The sequence below is a fragment of the Alligator mississippiensis genome, chromosome 4 (assembly GCF_030867095.1).
Source record: "Alligator mississippiensis isolate rAllMis1 chromosome 4, rAllMis1, whole genome shotgun sequence".
In the NCBI taxonomy this organism is placed as follows: domain Eukaryota; kingdom Metazoa; phylum Chordata; order Crocodylia; family Alligatoridae; genus Alligator; species Alligator mississippiensis.
Genome location: NC_081827.1, coordinates 243,481,394 through 243,502,072, shown reverse-complemented (window position 1 = coordinate 243,502,072; position 20,679 = coordinate 243,481,394). Strand labels below are relative to the sequence as shown.

Below are 20,679 nucleotides of genomic sequence, written 5' to 3'. Positions count from 1 at the left end.
GTGACCTACTAAACATGCTTCCCATCCTTGACTTGGAAAAAGTCACCTTATCCAGAGACACAAGTGGTTATAGGGGGGCAGGAAAATGCCTCCAGTCACACCTGATGCTATTATTAAGGGTCTGAGCTCTTCAATTCCCATTGACTTCATGGGGAATTAAGAAGGCTCAAACTCTGAGTAAATATTCCTCAGCGGCAGGATCACCCACCATTGGTTAGACAGGATACTTCTGATTAGTTGATGTAATGATGGTCATTCAACTTGCATTTGGTGATTAAATTTATGGTGGAGAACAGCAATGTTGCCAGACATGGGCTATCGTTGCATTTATAGGGTAAATGTGACTTGACAGCATGTAATAAATAATTGCCAAAGTGGCCAATCATTTAGGAAAGTTCTTGCATTTGAAAGAAAATGTTTGCAGTCGATCAAGCTGCCATCTTCAGCCTATTTTAAATTGTCCTTGTGTCATGCTTCATGTTCTTGGACTTTCTCAAAGATGTTTTACTTCCCTGCCTGTGCTTCTAACGGTGAGCAGATATCATCTGGGGTAGCAATCCCAAAGTGGAATTGGACCAAGATACTACAGCTCTTAAGAGCTGGCACTGACTGAAATGATAAAATCCTATCTCAAGGACAAAATCATTCATTTACATTTGCTTGAGCTTACATTTTGACAATGGAAAATAACTTTTTTTGTTAAGTCCAGTAATACAATACAGTATTTCCTCTTTTAGCAACTGGCAGCATTGGAGAACTTCCACCCTTCTGCCATTCACTGAGTTATTCCTCACCCTATATCTAATGTATTTATTGTTTGTAAGTTCAAAAAGATACATCAGAAGGATTTTTGGTAAAATACCTTACATGGTGAAAAGATCTCTGCAATTCTCAAACCTCACTCCTATTCATGCTTTCTCAAAAGCATTATTAAATCCAAATGCTTTGAGAATTCTGGATTAAGGTCCAAATCAAGGACAACCTGGAGAGTAATCATGTTCCTAACTTAATCTAAATATTTCATTTGGCAAGGTCTCTGTTTAAGACATGACAATGTAAAGAGGATATCCAAAACCCAAAAAGGAACAGCTGTTCAACACCTCTTTTTATAAGCAAAGAATACTGCCATATAACGGGGATGCTATATGAAAAGACTAAATCTAACTATGCCAAAAATTGTCAAAAAAATACAACATGCGAGGGGCACAGATTAAAACTATCTATACAATACAGAGATGTATGCACTAGAATACTCAAAGGAGTCAAATCTAAAACCTATGCCCTGCTGCTGCAGTAGGAGTTAAAAAAAAAGTCCAACACCTAGTATTTTATTTTATTTTTATTGGCATTCCCCTGGGTTTCCCCTCTGCATTCTTGCTCAAATATTGTTAGCTCTAACAAAATGTGCATGTGGGAGAGATCTCTGGGGCATGAGGCTTGGTACAAATGGATTCTGTGCAGGTTTTTATAGCTGGGACAATCTGTCACACTACTGCACTCCTGAGCCTAGTGTCATACCCAAAGTAGCGCTGTTAGGCAGAATACTCACTGCGGTTCTGACCGAAGCCAGCAACTCGTTTAACTGGTGGCATTAATCATGGGTCAGAGACTAATGCACATAGCCTACTACCCCCCACCGCAGGGAACACCATGTTAAACTGACTCTGGTCCCATATGTCATGCAGGACACTCACACATGGGACAGGGAATTGCAGGCAGGACACATCGATGTTATTGTGCAGGGGAACTGTGATTCTGTTTGGAAGCACCAGGCGGGCTGCAATGAGGTCCTGGATTATTGTCTCAGACATGAAACTGAAAGGAAACATTAAAAGAAATGAGTTACCATTTCCCCTTAAAACAGGGGTATTCGACCCCCAGCCTGCAGGCCAGATCTGGAGCCATGCCAGCCTATGGGGTCCCCACGGCTCCAAAGATTGGGCAGTGTGAGTGGTAGGAGCACCCCTGCTGCCGAATTTCTGGACCCTTGGGGAGTCCCAGAGGTCAGACAGCATGCTAGATGGGTGCACGGAGGTGGCCAGGGACCTGATCTGGGCACACCCAGGCCTGCAGGAGGCAGTGCAGGGTCCGATCCTGCAGTATGGGAGCATGGGAGGTGATGCAGGGCCCTGATCTGGAAGCACAGGCCTGATCCTGGTGCACAGGGTCCATTCCGACCTGTGGACTGACCCTGTATCACTTGGCTGGCCTGTGGCACTAAAAGTTGAGCACCACTGACTTGCAACAAAAGAAAGTTGCTAACAATGTAATCTAGATTCCCCTCCCCACATCCTGGATTAGATTTCTTTTCCTCCATTGAGTGTTTCAGGACCAAGATTTCAGAGGATGTGATCTTGCTCATGTAACTGTGTGAACGCAGGTGTAAAAAATTGAAATCTGCACGTAATGAAGAGCTGGCCGAGATGCTGAGCATGGGCAACTGGTGCCACCTTACTTGGGGGGGCATGTGCCCCCCCAAGACCAGTCAGCAACCGGGGGGTGGGGGGGGGGAGGGTCCTCCCGCAAAAGTCATCAACTGGGAAGCAGCCACGGTGCTGCCACTCCCTGACCAGCACTCGCAGGGGGGGCACCAGCACTCCCACCTGTCCTCTGCCACCCATTGCCTAACTGGGGAGTGCGGCCAGTCAGGCTGTGCACCAGTGCTCTCAGGGGGTGCACATCCACCCCTGTGCACTCCCTACATGTCACCACTGATGCTGAGGGGACATTTTCATACGCCACTGCAGAAATGGGCACTCAAGTACATGTGCACAAGTCTTGAAGTTACAAATTCTGGTTGGATTTGGCCTTAGAAGCCAGAAGAAGATGCAAGAGTGTAGGGCGCTGAATGAAGTGGAGGCAGGAATGCTTCAGAATAAGAGGTTTAAGTCTTAGATGTCTTCTGCACTTCCTTAGAAATACACCGCAGAGCGAAGTGAGAGAGCATGGACAGGGCACCTCTATGGGCACAATGTCTCCAGGACAAACTTACCCTTTGGGGTATTTTATTTGGAGGACTAGAACCTAAAATGAAACAGGTGATCCAGCTTCACATCAGCACAAAGGGTCATTTCTTCCCTTGGCCCCATGCACATAGTCCTGAGTGATTTTAGTAAGGACTATGTAATGGTTTCTGCGCACACATCTCTGCAGAATTTGATCCCCAGGCTCACAAGGATCAACAGTCATAAAGCCCTCCACACAGGCACAACATGAGTGTTGCGTACGCGGTGATAGCGAGAGCTTTTCCTCCCCTCCTCCACCCAGTCTACCTTATCTATAATCTTAGGGCAGCACTTGGCAACTCAAGCACTGCCCTATCCAAAGTCAGATTTAAGAGCAACTGGGCAACCTGATTATAAATAGAAAGCTGAAGCCAGGCACTTTCAAATTAGAAACAAAGTGCAAATTTTTAACAGTGAGGGTTGATTAGCCATTGGAACAAACTACTACAGGGAAGGGGTGGATTCTCCATCAATACCTTCAAATCTAGACTCAGTGCCTTTCTGGAACAAATTCTTTAGGCAAGCACACATGATTAGACTTAGTACAGGTAACTGGGTGAAGTGTAGTGGCCAGTGATATATGCAAGGTCAGGCTACTTGAACTGATGGTCCCTTCTAGTCTTAAATCTCAGAATCTTTTAAAAATACATTAGTGCACTTTGGGATTTTTCAGTTTTAACCTCATTGCTGTGGTCACAGAGTCCGCAGAGTTGGTATCTGACCTACACCCAGAGCCAGAAGCATAAAAATACTCAGACAGTTAGTGCTCATCTATCAATGGTACCTTCAAGGTAAAAGAGGTGTTAACAAGACTCTAAGCAGGGGCCAGGATACCTTTAAAGGCAAAAAATAAAACACAAATGTCTGGAACTTCTGCCCAATGCTAACAATAGAAGTGCCATTCAGTTTATAACTGTGCTGTGACCCGTCATAGTTTAAAGATTCAGCTTTTTCAGAGTACACTATGGAAAAGCAATGCTTTCCTACAAATGCAAAAGAAAGATCTCCAGACTCTTTTCTTAAAAAAAAGCTTGTGATTTCCCTACCAAAATCTGGATCAATTAAAGGTTGCACAAAGACTACATCATGTGAATTCTAGCAGTGCACCAATAAAAGGAAAATCAACATTATTGGCTATCAGCTTTTTTCGGCTGGTATAGCCAATAACGTACCAATAAATACAATATGCCTTCTGACTGGGGCCCCCAGATGCTGGGTGCATGCACACAGCCACAGCACACACATGGCTAGGAATGCAGCTGGGCAGCATGGAGAGCAGCGGTAAGTCTGTGGAGGGGAAGGGGTATGGAGGACCCCATGGTGAGGGAGGGAGTGGACCAGGGGCTGGGGACACTGCCCAGTCAGGGCAGTGAATGGGACCACATGGCTGGGGAGCTGGACAAAGCTGTGGGTGGCTTGTCCAGGGAGCGCAGGAGAGGTGGTGAGGAGGGGTGGCTCCCCATTGCTGCACGCACTCCTGGGGAAGGCATGGTAGGCATGTCCCCCACCAGATTTGTGTGTGGGGTGGAGGCAGACTGCTCGCTGTGGCCTCGGGGCTCTCTGCCCTGCTGCCTTTGCCCCAGGAGCCATGCGCTGGCTGCACCACGTCCTCTGCCCATCTGGCAGCAGCGAGTTGTGCTTCCTGCTGCCAGGTGGGCAGGGGACGCACAGCCGGAGCACAGTTCTCGGGGCAAAGGCAGCAGAGCAGAGAGCCCCAAGCCAACAGTGGGCAGTCTCTGCCCTTGCCCCACCCGGCTTTGCTCCTAAAAGTGTCTCTGTGCTTAAAAATGGTGGCAGCAGTGCTTGAACTAAAGCTCATTTGACAAGCTTTAGTTCAAGTGCCCCTGCCGCCGTTTTTAAGCGATGGGACGCTGATCTCTGGACGAGCCGCCCGCGGCTCCGTCTTACTCCCTGCCCCAGGGTCCCATTCACTGCCCTGACTGGGAAGCGCCCGCAGCCCCAGGCCCTGCCCCACTCCCTCCCTCACCATGGAGGCCTTGATCTGCCCTCCCCCCCATGCCCCTTTCCTTGCACAGACTTACCTGCAGGGTGCTGCTCTCCACGCTGCCTGGCTGTGCTCCTGTAAATCAGTTACTGGGCCAGTATCAGCTGATAGGCCTGGTGAATAATCGGCTATTGGTATTGGCCAAGACAATCTCTATTGGTGCACCCCTACTAAATTCTAGTGGCATGCCAAGTCCAGCTAAAAGTGACTAAAGACTGCAACTAGAAGGTATTTTGTATTTATTAAGTCTTCCCAATAGATCAGATTCATTTAAAGCAAGAAAGCTGGTTCAGTCTGTATTTCAGCATACTTCACTCCCAGGTATGTTAGTTCATATGGCTTTTATTTTCAGCATCTATGAACAAATGAGTATTTCTATGTTTACATGACTAAAGGGGAGACAGGGAGAAGTCAAAACTTCGGCAACTAGCACTTTGCAGCCAACCAAATGAAGTCTTCATTTCTCTCTAGTTCCCTGGTAATGATTTAAAACGGAAGAAAACAAGCTACAGGGATTGCATCTTTGGTCCTAGGGGAAACGCTCGCAAATTTTGAGCAGTGGAGCCAAAGTGGAGGTATCTGAATATTCACTGAACAAATTCAATATACAAAAGCAATGCAATCACCTGGGGTAGACTGAGTGCTTTGGGTGCAGTTCCCTTGGGAATACAAGGAATAAGAGAATCGGCTATCAGGAGAGGGAGGGGAATTTCTGATGGCTTTGATTTTATTCCAGTTTCCTCAATCATTGATAGGACAGTAGAACACAACGTTGGCTATTTATTTGGTTACCTCCACATAAAAATACAGCATGTAAATTCCTTAGCTCTGGTTGTCAGCCACTATAATTATCCAGTACACAAGCAGTTTTGCAGGCGCAGAAAAGGATGCCCAGGTTTTTAACAATCAGCCTTCCAATAGCCCAGGTGTTGCTCTGCAAGCTGCACCTGGATACTGGACTATACTTGCATTTCCAGGCAAAGTTGCACATGTGAAGAAAGGGTTTAAGAACAGTTTTTGACAACAGCAACAGGGTGCTGAGTTCAGATGTTGCAGGCTCTGTGTTCACATACTATTGTTAGGAGCAGCCCTATGAAAACCCTAAGAGCAAACAGATCTTGAAAATCCTTTGGCCCAAGTGCTTGAGAAAAAAAGATGCATAAAAATACTGAACCCTTCTGAAGCAAGAGAGAAAGGGACACTTACCTAATTCCTGGTGCATCTAAGAGGTTGGTAAGTCCTGCCCAGTTGATTTCCAAATACTACAGGTAGCAATCAAGAGAAGGAAAGACATAGTAAATTGAATTATAATGCAACTGCGAAATAAATAACGTGCTGACCCAAGGAAGGATCTAAGGAGGGCAGTTGTTGCAAAGTCACAACTTTTCCATATCTATTCCACTACTTTATAGTTCTGTGTGATGTACGTGAGACATTTCTACCTCTCCAAGCAGTAAAGGGGTTTGTTTTGTCACGTAATGATACAAACCTCTTTAGGGCACATGAAGAGGCATTTAAAGAATAAAAAAAGAGAGAGAGAGAAAGCCTTAACAAGTCAGTGATTCAACTGAGCAAAAATCTTACATCAGCCAATATTCATAGAGTCTATTTTAGTTGCATCTTAAGTATCCTTGGCATATATTGAATAAGGATTTTGTGGGTGCATCGCTCCAGAGGAGTACCAGCTTCTCACAAAGGGTAAGATCCTGGTGAGGTATCCAGTCATGCCTTATGCATGAGGGTAGATCCATTATACCACACCCAACCCACCATTACTGATCCCACCTACACATTAAATGGGGATTGCAAGGAGTCAGGTTTCAGGCATGTGCCCTGGTCTAGCCTGTAGCATGGCAATGAATTCCCTCCCTTCCTTTGCTAGAGGATTCTTCCTCACTCTTCACCCTTCCCATAGGGCAGCTCCCACTAAGAGCAATTCTTCTGCCGGGCCTGGTCAGGTAGCTCAACCTGAATAGGGGTGTGCAGAACATCTTTGGACGTGGACATGTCACATATGAGTGTTTGCAGAAGGCAAGGCCTTGGGTGCATCGTATGCAACCCAAGCACTCCATCCACACAAGCAGGAGCAATTGTTCAGTGCTGTGACCCTTGTTGAACAACGTAAGGAGAAAACAGATTTTACAGTAAACCCCCGAAGGGTTGGGGTTTATCAAATACTCATTCAATCTCAAATGAGCCCAAAGCAGTTGGGTTTGCTGAGAAAGCAAAAGGGTACGTCTGCCTCAACTGCACCCCAGTGTAAAAAATTGAACGATAGACATTTGAATCAAATGCCTGCAGTGCTTGCTGAGTTGTTGTCACCACGTCTTCTCCTTGGATTAGACACGTGACTGTTATCACACACTGCTCTGCTAGAAATGCTCTGTCAAGAAACTAGGAAATCTGTTTGAAGTGTGAAGGGTCAGCACTACTAACGTGGTTTGCAGTCCACGCTACCTTGCTGCTCTGTCTGTCCATCTCTCTCTCTCCCCCTTCTCACACACACACGCACCCTCCTCCTTCCCAATATAGACTTGAACCAAAGCAAACCCTCAGCTCTAGCACACCTCATTTCGACCTGTGAAATCTTCATGTTTCCAGAAACTGGTGTTTCTTTCCTCCAGTCCCCCTCTACTCTAAGGGCAAGGTCTGCATGTGGTGGAGCCCTGCACCTTCTAGGGAGACCAGCTGAAAAATTTGTCCCGCCGATCATAAACTTTTTGGGGCAAGGACTCCACCTTCTTACCCAACTGCGCATTAATCCAACCGAGTAAGACAAAAGCCTTTCAGTAACACATGGCTCTTCAAACAGGAGGCATGGATTTCAGAGGGATTCACCGTTCGTTAGCGTTTCTTTGTACCCGCAGTGAAGAACCACTGTCCACCGCTCTAGTCCAAGTCTTCCATCTGGGACAAGGTAGTACCTATGCTACTGCAGGTGGATATTTGGTAAGCTGACTCCCTCGGGTAATGTCACATCCTAAATGAAGATCAAGAATCAACGAAGGCAGCCCGGGGAGTTTGCTAGGGACTCACCGGTTTTTGAATAAAGAACAATGTCACAGCTCCAAAAAAAGGCACGGCCGTGAGTAGGGGTTCCAGGATCACCCGTAACGTTCCACGTAACTGTGGACATAACGGAAAGGAAAACTTGAGTAAGACACTAGCAACCATATTTAAGTGACCGTATAGCAAGTGACAAATAGGAGGCAAGAATCCTTATAGGATAAGCTCTGTTGAGAGAAATAAGTGGTCCAGAGGTCCCGAGGAGCGAGGAACAGAGTCCTACCTCAAACACTGCCCCCTACACTTTATGGGGCACCTGACACACCTCTCGTCAAAACCCGTTCTCCCAGCAAAGCACCCCGAGTTCCCATCATCCGCAGTGGAGCTCTGTGTTTTTTCTTACTTGAGCAAGGACAGCTGAAATCATCTAGTATTTGCCTTCTTTAGCTTAAACGGTGAGCTTTTTAATGCTGGAAATAACATTCATCTAGCTTATAATAAATCGCTTTAGCAACCCAAACTGCAGCCATTTGGAATTTGAAAAGTAAGCTAATTGCACTTTTCTAACCATCTTGGGAATACATAGTTTCATAGTTGGTAGGGTCGGAAGGGACCTGAGCAGATCATCATGTCTGACCTCCTGCCATGGGCAGAAATGAATGCTGGGATCAAATGACCCTGGCTAGGTGATTTATCTAGCCTCCTTTTGAAGACCCCCAGGGTAGGAGCCAGCACCACTTCCTTTGGAAGTTGGTTCCAGATCCTAGCCGTCCTGACAGTGAAGTAGTGCCTCCTGATGTCTAGTCTGAATCTACTCTCCGTCAACTCGTGGCCATTGTTCCTAGTTACTCCTGGTAGTGCTTGGGGGAGCAGGGACTCTCCTGTTCCCCGCTGGTCCCCCCTGGTAAGTTTACAGACAGCCACCAGGTCCCCCCTCAGCCTTCTCTTATGGAGGCTGAACAGGTTCAGGTCCCATAGCCTCTCCTCATAGGACCTGCCCTGCTGCCCCTTGACCATGTGAGTGGCCCTCCTCTGGACCCTCTCAACGCTGGCCACTCCCTCCTGAAGTGCGGCGCCCAGAACTGGACTCAGTACTCCAACTGGGGCCTGACCAGTGCCATATAGAGGGGGAGGATCACCTCCTTGGAACTGCTCGTGATGCATCTGTGGATGCAGGACAAGGTGCGGTTAGCTTCACTGCCTGCATCCCCGCATTGGCAGCCCATGTTCATCTTGGAGTCTATAATGACTTCAAGATCCTTTTCTGCCTGTGTGCTGACGAGAAGGGAGTTCCCCAGCCTGTAGGTATGCTGCTGCTTCTTCCCCCCCAGGTGCAGCACCTTGCACTTGTTAGTATTGACTCCCATCTTATTCTCATCTGCCCACCCCTGTAACCTGTCCAGATCCAAATGAAGTCTGTCCCTCCCTTCTAGCATGCCCACAACCCCCCACATCTTAGTGTCATCAGCAAATTTGAACAAGGTGCTTTTCACCCCCTCATCCAAGTTGCTGATGAAAATGTTGAACAGTGCGGGCCCGAGGACCGAGCCCTGGGGGACCCCACTGCCCACATCCCTCCAGGTCGAATAAGACCCATCCACCACCACTCTCTGGGTGCGGCCCTCTGGCCAGTTAGTGACCCATCTGACTGTGTAGGCATCAGTGCCACAGTCTCCTAGTTTTTTAATGAGAAAGGGGTGAGAGACAGTGTCGGAGGCCTTCCTAAAGTCCAGAAAGACTACGTCCACCGCGATACTTGTGTCTAAGGATTTTATGACCTGGTCGTAGAAGGCCACCAGGTTGGTCTGATAGGACCTGCCTCGAATGAACCCATGATGGTTGCCCCTAAGCATAATCTCCCCTGCTGCCCCCCCCGCAGATGTGTTCCTGGATAATTTTCTCAAACAGCTGCCCCAGGTCAGTACAGGTGCTTTAGACAGGCCTGTCCCTTTGTGCTCCATAGATCCTCTTTTTCACAAAGAGGAAATCTGGAGTCTAAAGTGACTTATCAACCAGCAACTGCATGGGAGAACTAATGCCCTCTCCTAAGCAGAATCAGACATTTTCCTCAGCTATCAGAGACTGTATGAAGCCAAAGCTGTGATTTTCAATCGAGTCTGAGGGCACTGGGTGTCTGTAACCCCTAGAAAATCCTATTCACTTTTAAATTCAAGTGGTAGAGGGCCTGTACTTAAACTGGAGGTATCATCATTCATCACAATATCACTGCAGTCACCATGAAGTTCCCAGAGGTTTAACACACAGCACCACCTACCATTTTATAGAGCTTTTCATTTTAAGTCTCAAAATCCTTTCTAAAAAAGAGACAGGTGGAAACAGCAAGAAAAGAAGTAACATTTCCAATATCACCCAGCAGCAGAGTGAGAAATAGATGCCAGGTCTCCCATGGCCTTTCCAGCAGGCCACAGGTGTCTCAGACCTCACCCACAATATCACGGGAATAATATCTGCATGATACCCACCTGGATGCCTTTCACTCCAACTTTAAATCTGGATATTTCCATATGAATTTCGCAGTCCCCTATATAACTGAGAGAAAGGTCTCATGTTATTCCAGTGGTTGCAACAGCTGAAGATGTACAAAACGGGGCTGTAAAGAGTTAGCACATCAACCTCACCAACACGATTCGGCAGAAGTGGCTGGGGTTACAGTTGAGAGGAAAGCCCGCCATCTTAATCGGAAAGGCTGGGACTTTATAAAGACCAAAAATCTCAAAGCTAACTAGGATAGCAGCATTTGTAGTTCTTGCTCCATCTCTCAGAGGACTGGCAGTTGTGAGGAACATACTTCTCTTAAGGCAGCAGCAGGGGATACAGGAGTCCCACAGAGTAAAGGAACAGCCCAGGGCTCCCCAGTCCTATCGTAGGATCCCCAGACCAACCACCTGTGGCTAATGCAGAGCCCCATGACACCAGTCAGGCCCCAGGATACCATTTCACCTCTCTTGGCTCATATAGCATCACACTGCAGCAGCCTGGGCCAGAGAAACTCAATACAGATACAAAGTCCATCCTAAAAATAACCGTCCAAGGCCAAGGTGACAAGACAGACAGACAACTGGTCAACTGCTGGTCGGTTCCCGTGGGGAATATCCGGTCCTCAATAAAGGGATGCGGGATGTAATACTCCAGATTTCCCTGGCTGTCTTTGCCGCCTTCAGACCTTTCTCACGGGCAATATTCAAGGTCCGTGCTACCACATTCTTTATTCTTTTTTTTTTCAACGGGGAAAAGAAGATCTTTGTAGTTCCTATTGCTATTGCTGGCATTTCTGCTGCAAACTAAATCGTATCAGAAGTCCATGCTACAGTCCGTGCACCATCTCACAGCAGATGGTGCAAAGCCCACAGTGGAAGTTAGGGGACAATTTGCCTAAAGAAGATACTTCCCAATCGTCATCAGAAACTGGTTTACATCCCAATGCCTAAGGGTTTTATTCCTCCAAAACACTCTACTCTTACTGAAGGGAATTAGGGCTGTTCTCCTGAGATATTGCAGGGTAGCAGCTGGTACGCGGCAGATGGCGGCAGCGCGGCCGATCGCTGATGCAACAGCATCTATTTTTGTGTCTCCCCTTTCCTCCAAGGCAGCACCCAGGGCTCCTGCCTCAGTCGCCCACTTCCCTCCCTCAGTTATGCTATTGTGAGATAATATCCTAGCCTAATAACTTGTAGCAATGACAGCAAACAGTTCTTGCCAGACAGCGCTAGGATCCAATTTGGATCATTTCTGCCACTGCGGTTCCTCCGTTATTTACACCTGGAGGCTAGATCTTGTGAACAACTTCATTGCTATTCCCGATCTCCGGGGAAGCTGAGCCTGGCTTTAAGATATTCTGCCACTGGGTTTTTTTCTGGCCATGAGATCAAGCAGAAATAGCCACACTAGGTGTTCAAGCAGAGGCATACCCTCTCTGGCTAGAACTCATAAAAAAAGCTTGAACTTTACCAAATCTTCTAAAAAACCAGGCTTGAGCAGGATCTTTTTCCAGCCTGATTCTAGATGGCAGCATTTTAAAAAGATTGCAGTTTCTTCCTTCCTTTCCCACAAAAACCCTACACCCCCAACCCACTTCAAACTTCTCTTCAGTCCCTCCGATCCAACTTGAGAGAGTCCAGAGAAGAGCCACGCGCATGATCAGAGGTCAGGGAAGCAGACCCTACGATGACAGGCTGAGAGCCCTGGGGCTCTTTAGCCTGGAAAAGCGCAGGCTCAGGGGTGATCTGGTGGCCACCTACAAGTTTATCGGGGTGACCACCAGTATCTGGGGGAACGTTTGTTCACCAGAGCGCCCCAAGGGATGACGAGGACGAATGGTCACAAACTACTACAAGATCGTTTCAGGCTGGACATAAGGAAGAATTTCTTTACTGTCCGAGCCCCCAAGGTCTGGAACAGCCTGCCACCGGAGGTTGTTCAAGCGCCTTCATTGAACACCTTCAAGATGAAACTGGATGCTTATCTTGCTGGGATCCTATGACCCCAGCTGACGTCCTGCCCTTTGGGCGGGGGGCTGGACTTGATGATCTTCCGAGGTCCCTTCCAGCCCTAATGTCTATGAAATCTATGAAACTAGGGAGCGATGAAAGCAGCCCAGGCCCGCTCTGAGGACCATTCAATCTGTCTAAATTTCCCTTCCGCCGCTCCTGCTCTTTCACAACAGCTGCGTGGTTCCCGTGGGGTGAGCAATGCCTGTTTGTGTGCACGTGCCTCTCTCCTCTCAACCTGGGAGGACGCAAGCTTAGCTCATATCCTGTTTTGTGCCAGACAGGTATGGTTAAGGAACAGGATCATTATTTTGTAGCTTCGTTACTCATTCTTAAGGCCCGCTCATGCCACAGGCAGGCTTTGGAAACCATACAGAGACCAAATAGCCCAACTACCTTCCTGCTGCTTGTTGGTTCAACATTATTCCTCATCACCAATGCACATGTGGCACTGCCAACAACACCCACGGGCTGGCACACCTGAGATGACTCCCAAAACAAGTATTTGGTCAGAAAAAATGCACAGACTCGATCTGAGCACATCATTCTACTGCTGTGACACCTACCTCCCCTCCCCTCTCATTATCTCCTAGCAAACCGGGCTCCTAGGCCACAACTGATGCTCTAAGGTGTTCAGCCCACCTTTAAGCACTGCCAAAAAAAACCCCTATTTGTCCTTTTCAGCTTCTTTTGAAAACCATCCGGTGTCCTTTTTTGCAGATGTAGTGTCTTAGTGTCTACAGAGGGAACTCAGGAGAGGCAGGGATCCTTTTCTTCAGCAGCCAGATGAGGTCCCTGGAGCATTTCTATTTCTCACACAGCTCCAGCCAGGCTAGGGGAGTCGCTGCAAGGCGGTCTTGGCAGCTGGCCTGCCCCTGGGGGCAAGATGCCTTCTGATTCTGCCCAACAACGGTTTATGTAACCTCAGACTCCACGTGCCCTCCCCTAGAGAAGGATGAATTCAAGTTCTTCCCACCCTTGAACTCTCTCTTCCATCCGCTCTGAGTTCAAATAAAAAACGCCTTGTGCCTTTACAAACACCTTTCATGCCAGCCTTTTACAACACTTTCCAAACACTGCAAGAAGCTTCACAACTCGGGGCAACAGCTGGAAGAGCAAGTATTAACACACCTGTCTGATGAACAAGCATGGGCAACTAGTGCCTCCTGTGTCTGGTGGGGGCACCCGCAGAAGCCGGCGACAGCATCAGTGGCAGGGACGGGGCTGGTGAGCACCCGCAGAAACAGCTGGTGCCAGTGGCATTGGTGGCGGGGATGGCCTTGTTAGGGGGGGCACATGCCCCCCCATCAGGTGTCTATGTGAACAAGGAAGCTGGAAGAGGGACAAAGCAATCAGACCCCAGCCTTACGGCATAAAGTAGGATCCTCTACTCCTGTGCCTAACCCCCAAATCAGGCCTTCTTTGCTCAAAGCCACATAGGCAAACTTTGAACAGATCTCTTTGGTTTCTCGTGCAATGTTAGCTCTCTCCAGATCCTGCAAACAGAGCTAACACCCCAAGTGCAAAGCAGTCAGCATATGAAAATACTAAGCCCCATTCCAAGCACAGCTAAGCCTTTTACTCCGTAACCAAGGATCCTCACAGTGACTGCTGGCTATTTTGGAAATCTACCTTCTTTTTGCAAAGGGACTACACATAGGAATGGGTAATGTAGCAACTGAACACACACAATACGTTATATATTTTCTCTTAAACCAAACAACGGCACTCAGTGGGAAGAAATGGCTATAGAAATAGGCAAATTTGCAAACAATCCTGGAAATGTCACTGAAAAGACTTTAGTGTCAAACTAGATTATCAAAATAAAAAGCAGGCAAACTCCATGCTGCTACGCTGGAGGGAAAGTCAGGTTTCTAATACTTTCAGCTAATGGTTCTCACTAGCATTGTTTTGGAGCAACTTAAGACGACTGAAGGATTATCCTGAAGCAAAGCAGAGGCAAGACAAGTGGTTTCACTGGAAAAGTTTTTATGTTTTGCAACATATATACATTTGGACAACGCTGTTGAAGCCAGCAGCCTATCTGGAACCAGAAGAAATGTTAAGTCTGTCTGTCACATATGGCAACTAACTTCCATCTTCAGTGGACAGATACAATATTAAGAACAAATTCTTAATGCATGGGCTCCAACCAAGTCCTTTCAACAGGTCTCCCAGCATGCTCTCAAGCGCTCTCTGAAAGAAGATTTATTCTTTGGGTCACCCCAAAAAAACAAACCTTTCCCCTTACAGAGTTTGAAATCCCTTCATTTCAAAGAAAGAATAAACGGTACAATTTTGCCTGGTCTTTGACTGGACCAATGTCTAAAACCCCTCTCCACTGCAGCAGTGTAACTTGGGGGGAGGCAGCAGGGAGCAGGTCACCCACCCTGGGCCCCTAGAGGAGGTGCCAGAATCTCCCCTGGCAGTACTTGCTATGCGGGCACAGCCCTGCGCTGCCCAGCCATGTAGTGTTTGGGGAAGAAGGGGGAGCAAAATGGCACTGCCATCCGCGCGGGGAGGCACAGTTCCTCACCCTCCCTAGATATGCTACTGGATGGGAACAGGGTACTAGGGGGCAGCCCCGAATGTGGGGCTATTGCAGCTCACAGAGGCTCACTGCACTGTCTGGACCCCTGAAGCACGGGGGGCAAAGGGGGCACATACTGGCTCTCCTACTGCAGATATGACACCCCCCCCAACAATCCCTGCTCAAGGCACTGCAGGAGCTCACCACACCTCTGCTCTGTAGTATCAAAGAGCTTGTAACAAATGGGGATTTTACCCCACAGGTTGTCCAGCTTCCTTGAGTGGGTGTGGGACAAACCACTGCTTAAAGTCTGACATTTCAAGCTGAATAATCAGCAGAACTGCCTGAGTCCATGGGATTCGGCAGGTTCTTCCAGTGGCTCTGCCGAAGGCCTCCTACCTGATCCTGAGCAAGTCATCCCCTCTGTGCCTTAGTTTCCTGTGAGAGGGATAAAACCACTAATTTTTCCTGATTGGGAACTGTGATAAAGGGTAATGAGCTAATGCCTCCAAAATGCTCTGAGATACTCTGCATGCCAGCTATTATTAACAACAGACTTAACCTGAACGTTTCACAAGCATCTTGGCTAAGTACAGACAGTCAAAAAGCCTGAGGCTGAATCGATTCAATCTTTGCAGGTTAGTCTAAGCTGTGCAGGGAGAACCGATCAGCAAGTGAACAGACATTCACGTTTGATTCAGGAAATGCAGCCACCTGCCTGCACTGGCCCAGGCCAGAAGCTGTGCGGCGCTGCAGCACATATCCCTGCTCCACTGGAGCAGACAGCTTGGGCCAAGGCTGGCCTGCCCACCCTGAGAGGGGGGCATGCAGGAGAGGTGCAAAGCATCCTGGGATGCTGGAGGACTGCGAGTTAACTTGAATCCGGAGGGGATCCGGGACTCAAGTTCAATAAGCTGATTTAACATAAATCAGTGAAGTCTAATACTACAACAATCCATGTTTATCTTACGCTGGTTTAGGCCATTTTGAAAGTGGTTTATGTGCACTGAACTTCCGTTGTGTTACAGATTTGAACCAGTTTCTGATCACTTATACCAACTTATGAGCAATTTCTGTCCCTCGTCCTTCTGTTTCCTGAGGCAGCATCACACGGAGCACCCATACAAGTCATTAAGAGTGACAGCTCTCAGAGTTAAGCCACCAAGAAGCAGCTGTCCATCGACGCCCCACTAGCAAGAGGAGGAAGTCTGACTTGAGAAAAAGCAGTCCTTCCCCACACCCAGGCCCAAAACTGACGCAGCAAAGGGAACAACACCAGAAACCATTTACTGAGCATCACGGGTGCAGCAGGAACTGCAATCCAGGGAAAAGGAGCTGTGTCACAGGATAATGGATTCCTGTTGCAGAAACTAATGCATGACAAGCCAAAAAGGAGTCATGCCTGGAGACATTAAACACTGTCCTACCCCATCACTAGGAACACTCCTATTAGACAGAGGCTGATCAGCTGTAACTGTTTGGGTCTCAATATTAGAAAAAAAGCCTCAACTATGAGCTTCTTTAATCCCGCATCATCACGATTGGGTGACCGAAGTGCACAAGGGTGTGACGACGATGGACCCGTTTCTGGTGTCAGGGTCTGAGAAGGATAAACCGTTCCACGATTGATAAACTTCCACAGCACAAAATTTGCCCCCGAGCATCCTGCAAGCAGCCCTGCTCCCAGGTTGCACGTTCATACTTTACACTTCCCAGCATATAAGCAGCTTGTGACTGGAGAGCCACTTCCCAGCCCCGGGCTACCCGCACGCTGGGCACCTTAAATGGCACGATGGCAGCCCCAGAACCAGGAACCGCCCCCCAATTTCAGGCCTCTCCACATACCCTTTAAAGTCCTGGGGGCAGAGGGAGCAAAGGAGCAACCCCTTGTTGCCCTTGAACTGGACAGTATGCCTTTGTTGCACCGCAGCTGGAGACTTTTAAACACGAGGCTGCCCATAGCTCTTTATTTTTGTAGTGCTACATAAAATAATGTCGCGGGGGGGCTCCCTTAGTACGCAACCCGCCTCAGAAAGAGACATCCACATGAATGCCAACCCCTGAATAGGAGTCGAGGCAAATTTCCCGACTAATAGCTAACCACCAGCTTCTTATGGACACAAATGATCAGGAAGTGTGACGCACAACATGGGGATTCAGTTCCAAATCAGGATGTCTCCAAGCTGACACAGTTTCATTTTGCTTAGCTCCAGCAAGACAGATTACAACTGAGTGCATACAGCTGCAATGTCGCACCTGAAGATAGAAGAGGAGGTAGGACTCTGCTACTTCGAGCTGAACCAACTGATCCGCTCCTCTGCGCCTCTGACAGCGCAGAGAAATTAGCAGTTAGTCTGAGTTCCCATGTTACCGTAGAAGTCATCATCAACATCTCCTAAAGTGCACAAAAGGACAGACGAACTTTTCAGTCCATGTCCCTGACACCAGAGCAATTTCTTTTTGCTTAAAAGATGCATGCAAGTAATCTGGGCATTGCAGGAGCGTGTGTCTATTGGGTGGGGTGGGGAGAAATCACATAGTCCATTCTAGCAGACACCCCCCGATTTGCAATGGAAAGCTACTATTCCCAACCATTTTCAAGGATACTCACTTCCCGTTTTTCTTTTTGCAACCTGGAGAAAGTGTCACAGGACAAAAAGACAGCATCATCTTTGTGCCGCTGCTCCTTATACCAGAATCCTGAAGCAATAGTACAAAAGACCCAATACAACGCTCTTTCACAGAAACTAATGTCAGCATCTTATTATGCACAGCGCGTAGAGGAGCTTTCCTTGTCTTGAAGAAATTATAGTCTAACAGGTCTTTTACTACTATTTTTATTGTGAAAGAGGGTGGTGTGAGACCCAGCTCCTCGCCTCAGCAATGTTAAAAGCCTGCATGGAAAAAACAGGTCTTAAGGAAGAACGTGAATGAGACGGGAACAGCCCAGTAGGGCGCAAAATGGAAAATGTTCCCCTATCAGGTGCACATAAGCAAGCAAAAACAGGAAAAGCACCAAGGGAGCAATTATAAGAATTGAGGAGTAACACAAGCTGCAGCCAGGCTGTGCAGGCAAACCTCGACCTTGATGTGGAAAGCAAGAAACAATCACAAACACTGTCTACTTATTGTCAAAGAGCCCTGATGATCGCAGAGGGAGCTTCAGTTGCTACAATTAGCAGCATCTTGTATCAGAACCGATACAAGTACAAGTTTAAAATACAGCGCACAATTTTATGGGAGACACAGATTGCCTATCAGAGCCACAGAAGGTCAGGATTTCCACAGCCCCAAAGGAAATGGAAGATACAGGTCCCATGTTCGTAGCTGCACATTCATAGTTTCACCCTGCTTTTTTGCTGGTAGCGCCATGCAGGAAATCTGATTCAGTTCATGGGATGGATCACTCAGGAAGCTTACAAAAACATAGGCAGGCTCAAGCAAAAGCAGTTCCTGCTATGATCCAGTGTAACCAAGAAAAGAGTTTAACAAAATCATGCAATCCCATTAAAAGTGTCCTCTGCTCCAGAGGACTGGAGAGAAGCAAATGTTATCCCTGTTTACAAGGAGATGATTTTCTACTCAGTTGCACCCAAAAAAAATCAAGCAGGACAGTGGGATGTGTAGGGATTGTGATGATGAATAATACAAACAATATTAAAAAGGAAGGCCTCTTATAAAGAAATAGCACGGGTTGATCTGAAAGAGTATGTTCAGCTTTGGCCAGCCCACCTTAGAAAGAGGTTAACATTTAATGAAATGAGACTGACCCAGGACTGAAAAGTTTCCCAGACGAAAAATATGGGGAAAAACAACTAGGAGTATGTACCTTGAAAAGGCCATTAATAAAATAGCAAAAAGAGAAGAGATCTCGAGAGTCTCAGTCCTCTGTGTCTCATTTGGGGCAAGGGAAAGTTAGATTCAATTAAAAAGATAGGCAAGTGAAGGAAAGGAAATACTTTCCCATTCAACATGCAATCAAACTGTGGAACTCGCTGCCGGAAGATGTCGTTCAGGCCAAGCTCTTAACAAGACCTAAAAAGGAGCTGGATTGTTTTAAGGGCATCATAGAAAACACCAAAAGCTTTACAGAAGGGATATCAAATGTCACACTTCACGGTTTAAGCTAATCACGTGCTATCGGAAGCCAGGAGCAGACCTGATCTGAAGGCTGGATTACTACACATCTGCCTATAACAAGCTTCCTACATCTTTTGCAATCAAACCAAACTATCAGGAGAGGCAGGAGAGGCTGCTGGATTATACAGAGCTCATGTCTAATCCACTGGGGCGATTCCTCAGTACCTGCCAGAAAGGCAGCGAATTAAAAGAACTGAAATGAAGGGCAATTCAACATACCATATCTGCAAGTCCATGGTCACTTGTCTTCTATCGATTTCTTTGGTATAGACTTTTACTCCATTGATTCTCGGGCACTGAAAGAAGAATACACACGAGCTAGGACGCATATTGCTTCTTTTCACTAGGGGCCAAATAAGGAGCTTGACCTTTTTCATTCAACTCACGGACAGAGTTGTCGTGAAAAGCTTTCACCAGACGATACCTTAAAATGAGCGAGTAAACTGCCAGGGTTGGTTCAGTTACAACGAGCATTTAGGAGCAAGGTGGAGAATGAATGTTGTTAAAGTGAAACATTTACTGAGCAAGTTTATTGTTTCACATTTCCCACGTTCCAGGGCAAACTGGACACCTGTCTAAGAGCTAGCAGCAGGACGGCCTTGACAACACAACGTTCCCAGCGCTGAATGTCGTTGAGCAACAGCAACACAAGTCCAACCTCAAGGGCCCAACCCACAACCCAAATCCTGCCCGGCAACCTTGACAGTCTCAAAGAGGAGACTAGGCGCAAGCAAGTCATGCTGTATTTCCCAGATTTACAAGGAAAGCATTCAGCTACTTGTAATGGAGGTGTGATACGAATGGAGGCTGATACGGGGTTATATGCATTTCCCAGCCTCAATAATGCAACATGGGCAGTTGTTCAAAAGGCCAACCCCCCCCAGTCATTGGTACAGTGTCGGTGATCCCTAAATGTGGTTACATCCTTCTTCCATTTATGCTGAGGGGCCTATTTAAATAAAATAATGGAAACTGAGGGCAGGATGGCTTCAAAAGAAAACGTATCAATAGGAGCTCCAAAAGGACCGCGATAGTGCTTCAGTCCCCAGCATTATGGTAACAAAGGACTTCGTGCTTGAATCCCCCCCATGTTTGGTAACTCAGCAGAGCAAACTCTTGTCACAACGGTCCAAGGAACCTGTCCTACCTTCTCCCCAAAGTGGATTTTGGAAAAAGTACACGTCTTCAGACGTGTGTTCTTTGCTCTGATCTTTGGCTCAATTTTTTCCCGAAAAGTTTTCTCCATGACCTCCCCGAAGTACGGCCAGGCCTGTTCAAGGATCTGCAGGGTATTGAAAGCACAAACACACTGATAAGTCTCTGTACAAGATGCATCTAATGCAAGAATAACTTGCGTTTCACAGCACATTAACCACCATGCATTTTAAATTTTAAAACAAGACCTGTGGTTTTTAATCCCGCTTCCAAATGGGACTTGATTGCATCCTGTGGGTTGTTAAAGCTATTCAGAAGCATTTTAACTTA

At 47.2% G+C, this 20,679-nt stretch overlaps 1 protein-coding gene across 1 annotated transcript in view; it reads right to left on the bottom strand.

Moving 5' to 3' along the window:
* Positions 1-20,679, bottom strand: part of ESYT3 (extended synaptotagmin 3) — a 57,687-nt gene that overhangs the window by 23,493 nt on the left and 13,515 nt on the right. The window contains exons 3-8 of the mRNA XM_059727443.1: positions 20,342-20,476; positions 19,414-19,490; positions 10,500-10,566; positions 8,047-8,136; positions 6,217-6,272; positions 1,695-1,815 (exon numbers count right to left, since the gene is read on the bottom strand). Of these exons, the coding sequence (XP_059583426.1) occupies positions 1,695-1,815; positions 6,217-6,272; positions 8,047-8,136; positions 10,500-10,566; positions 19,414-19,490; positions 20,342-20,476 (546 nt within the window). The remainder of the gene's footprint in view (positions 1-1,694; positions 1,816-6,216; positions 6,273-8,046; positions 8,137-10,499; positions 10,567-19,413; positions 19,491-20,341; positions 20,477-20,679) is intronic.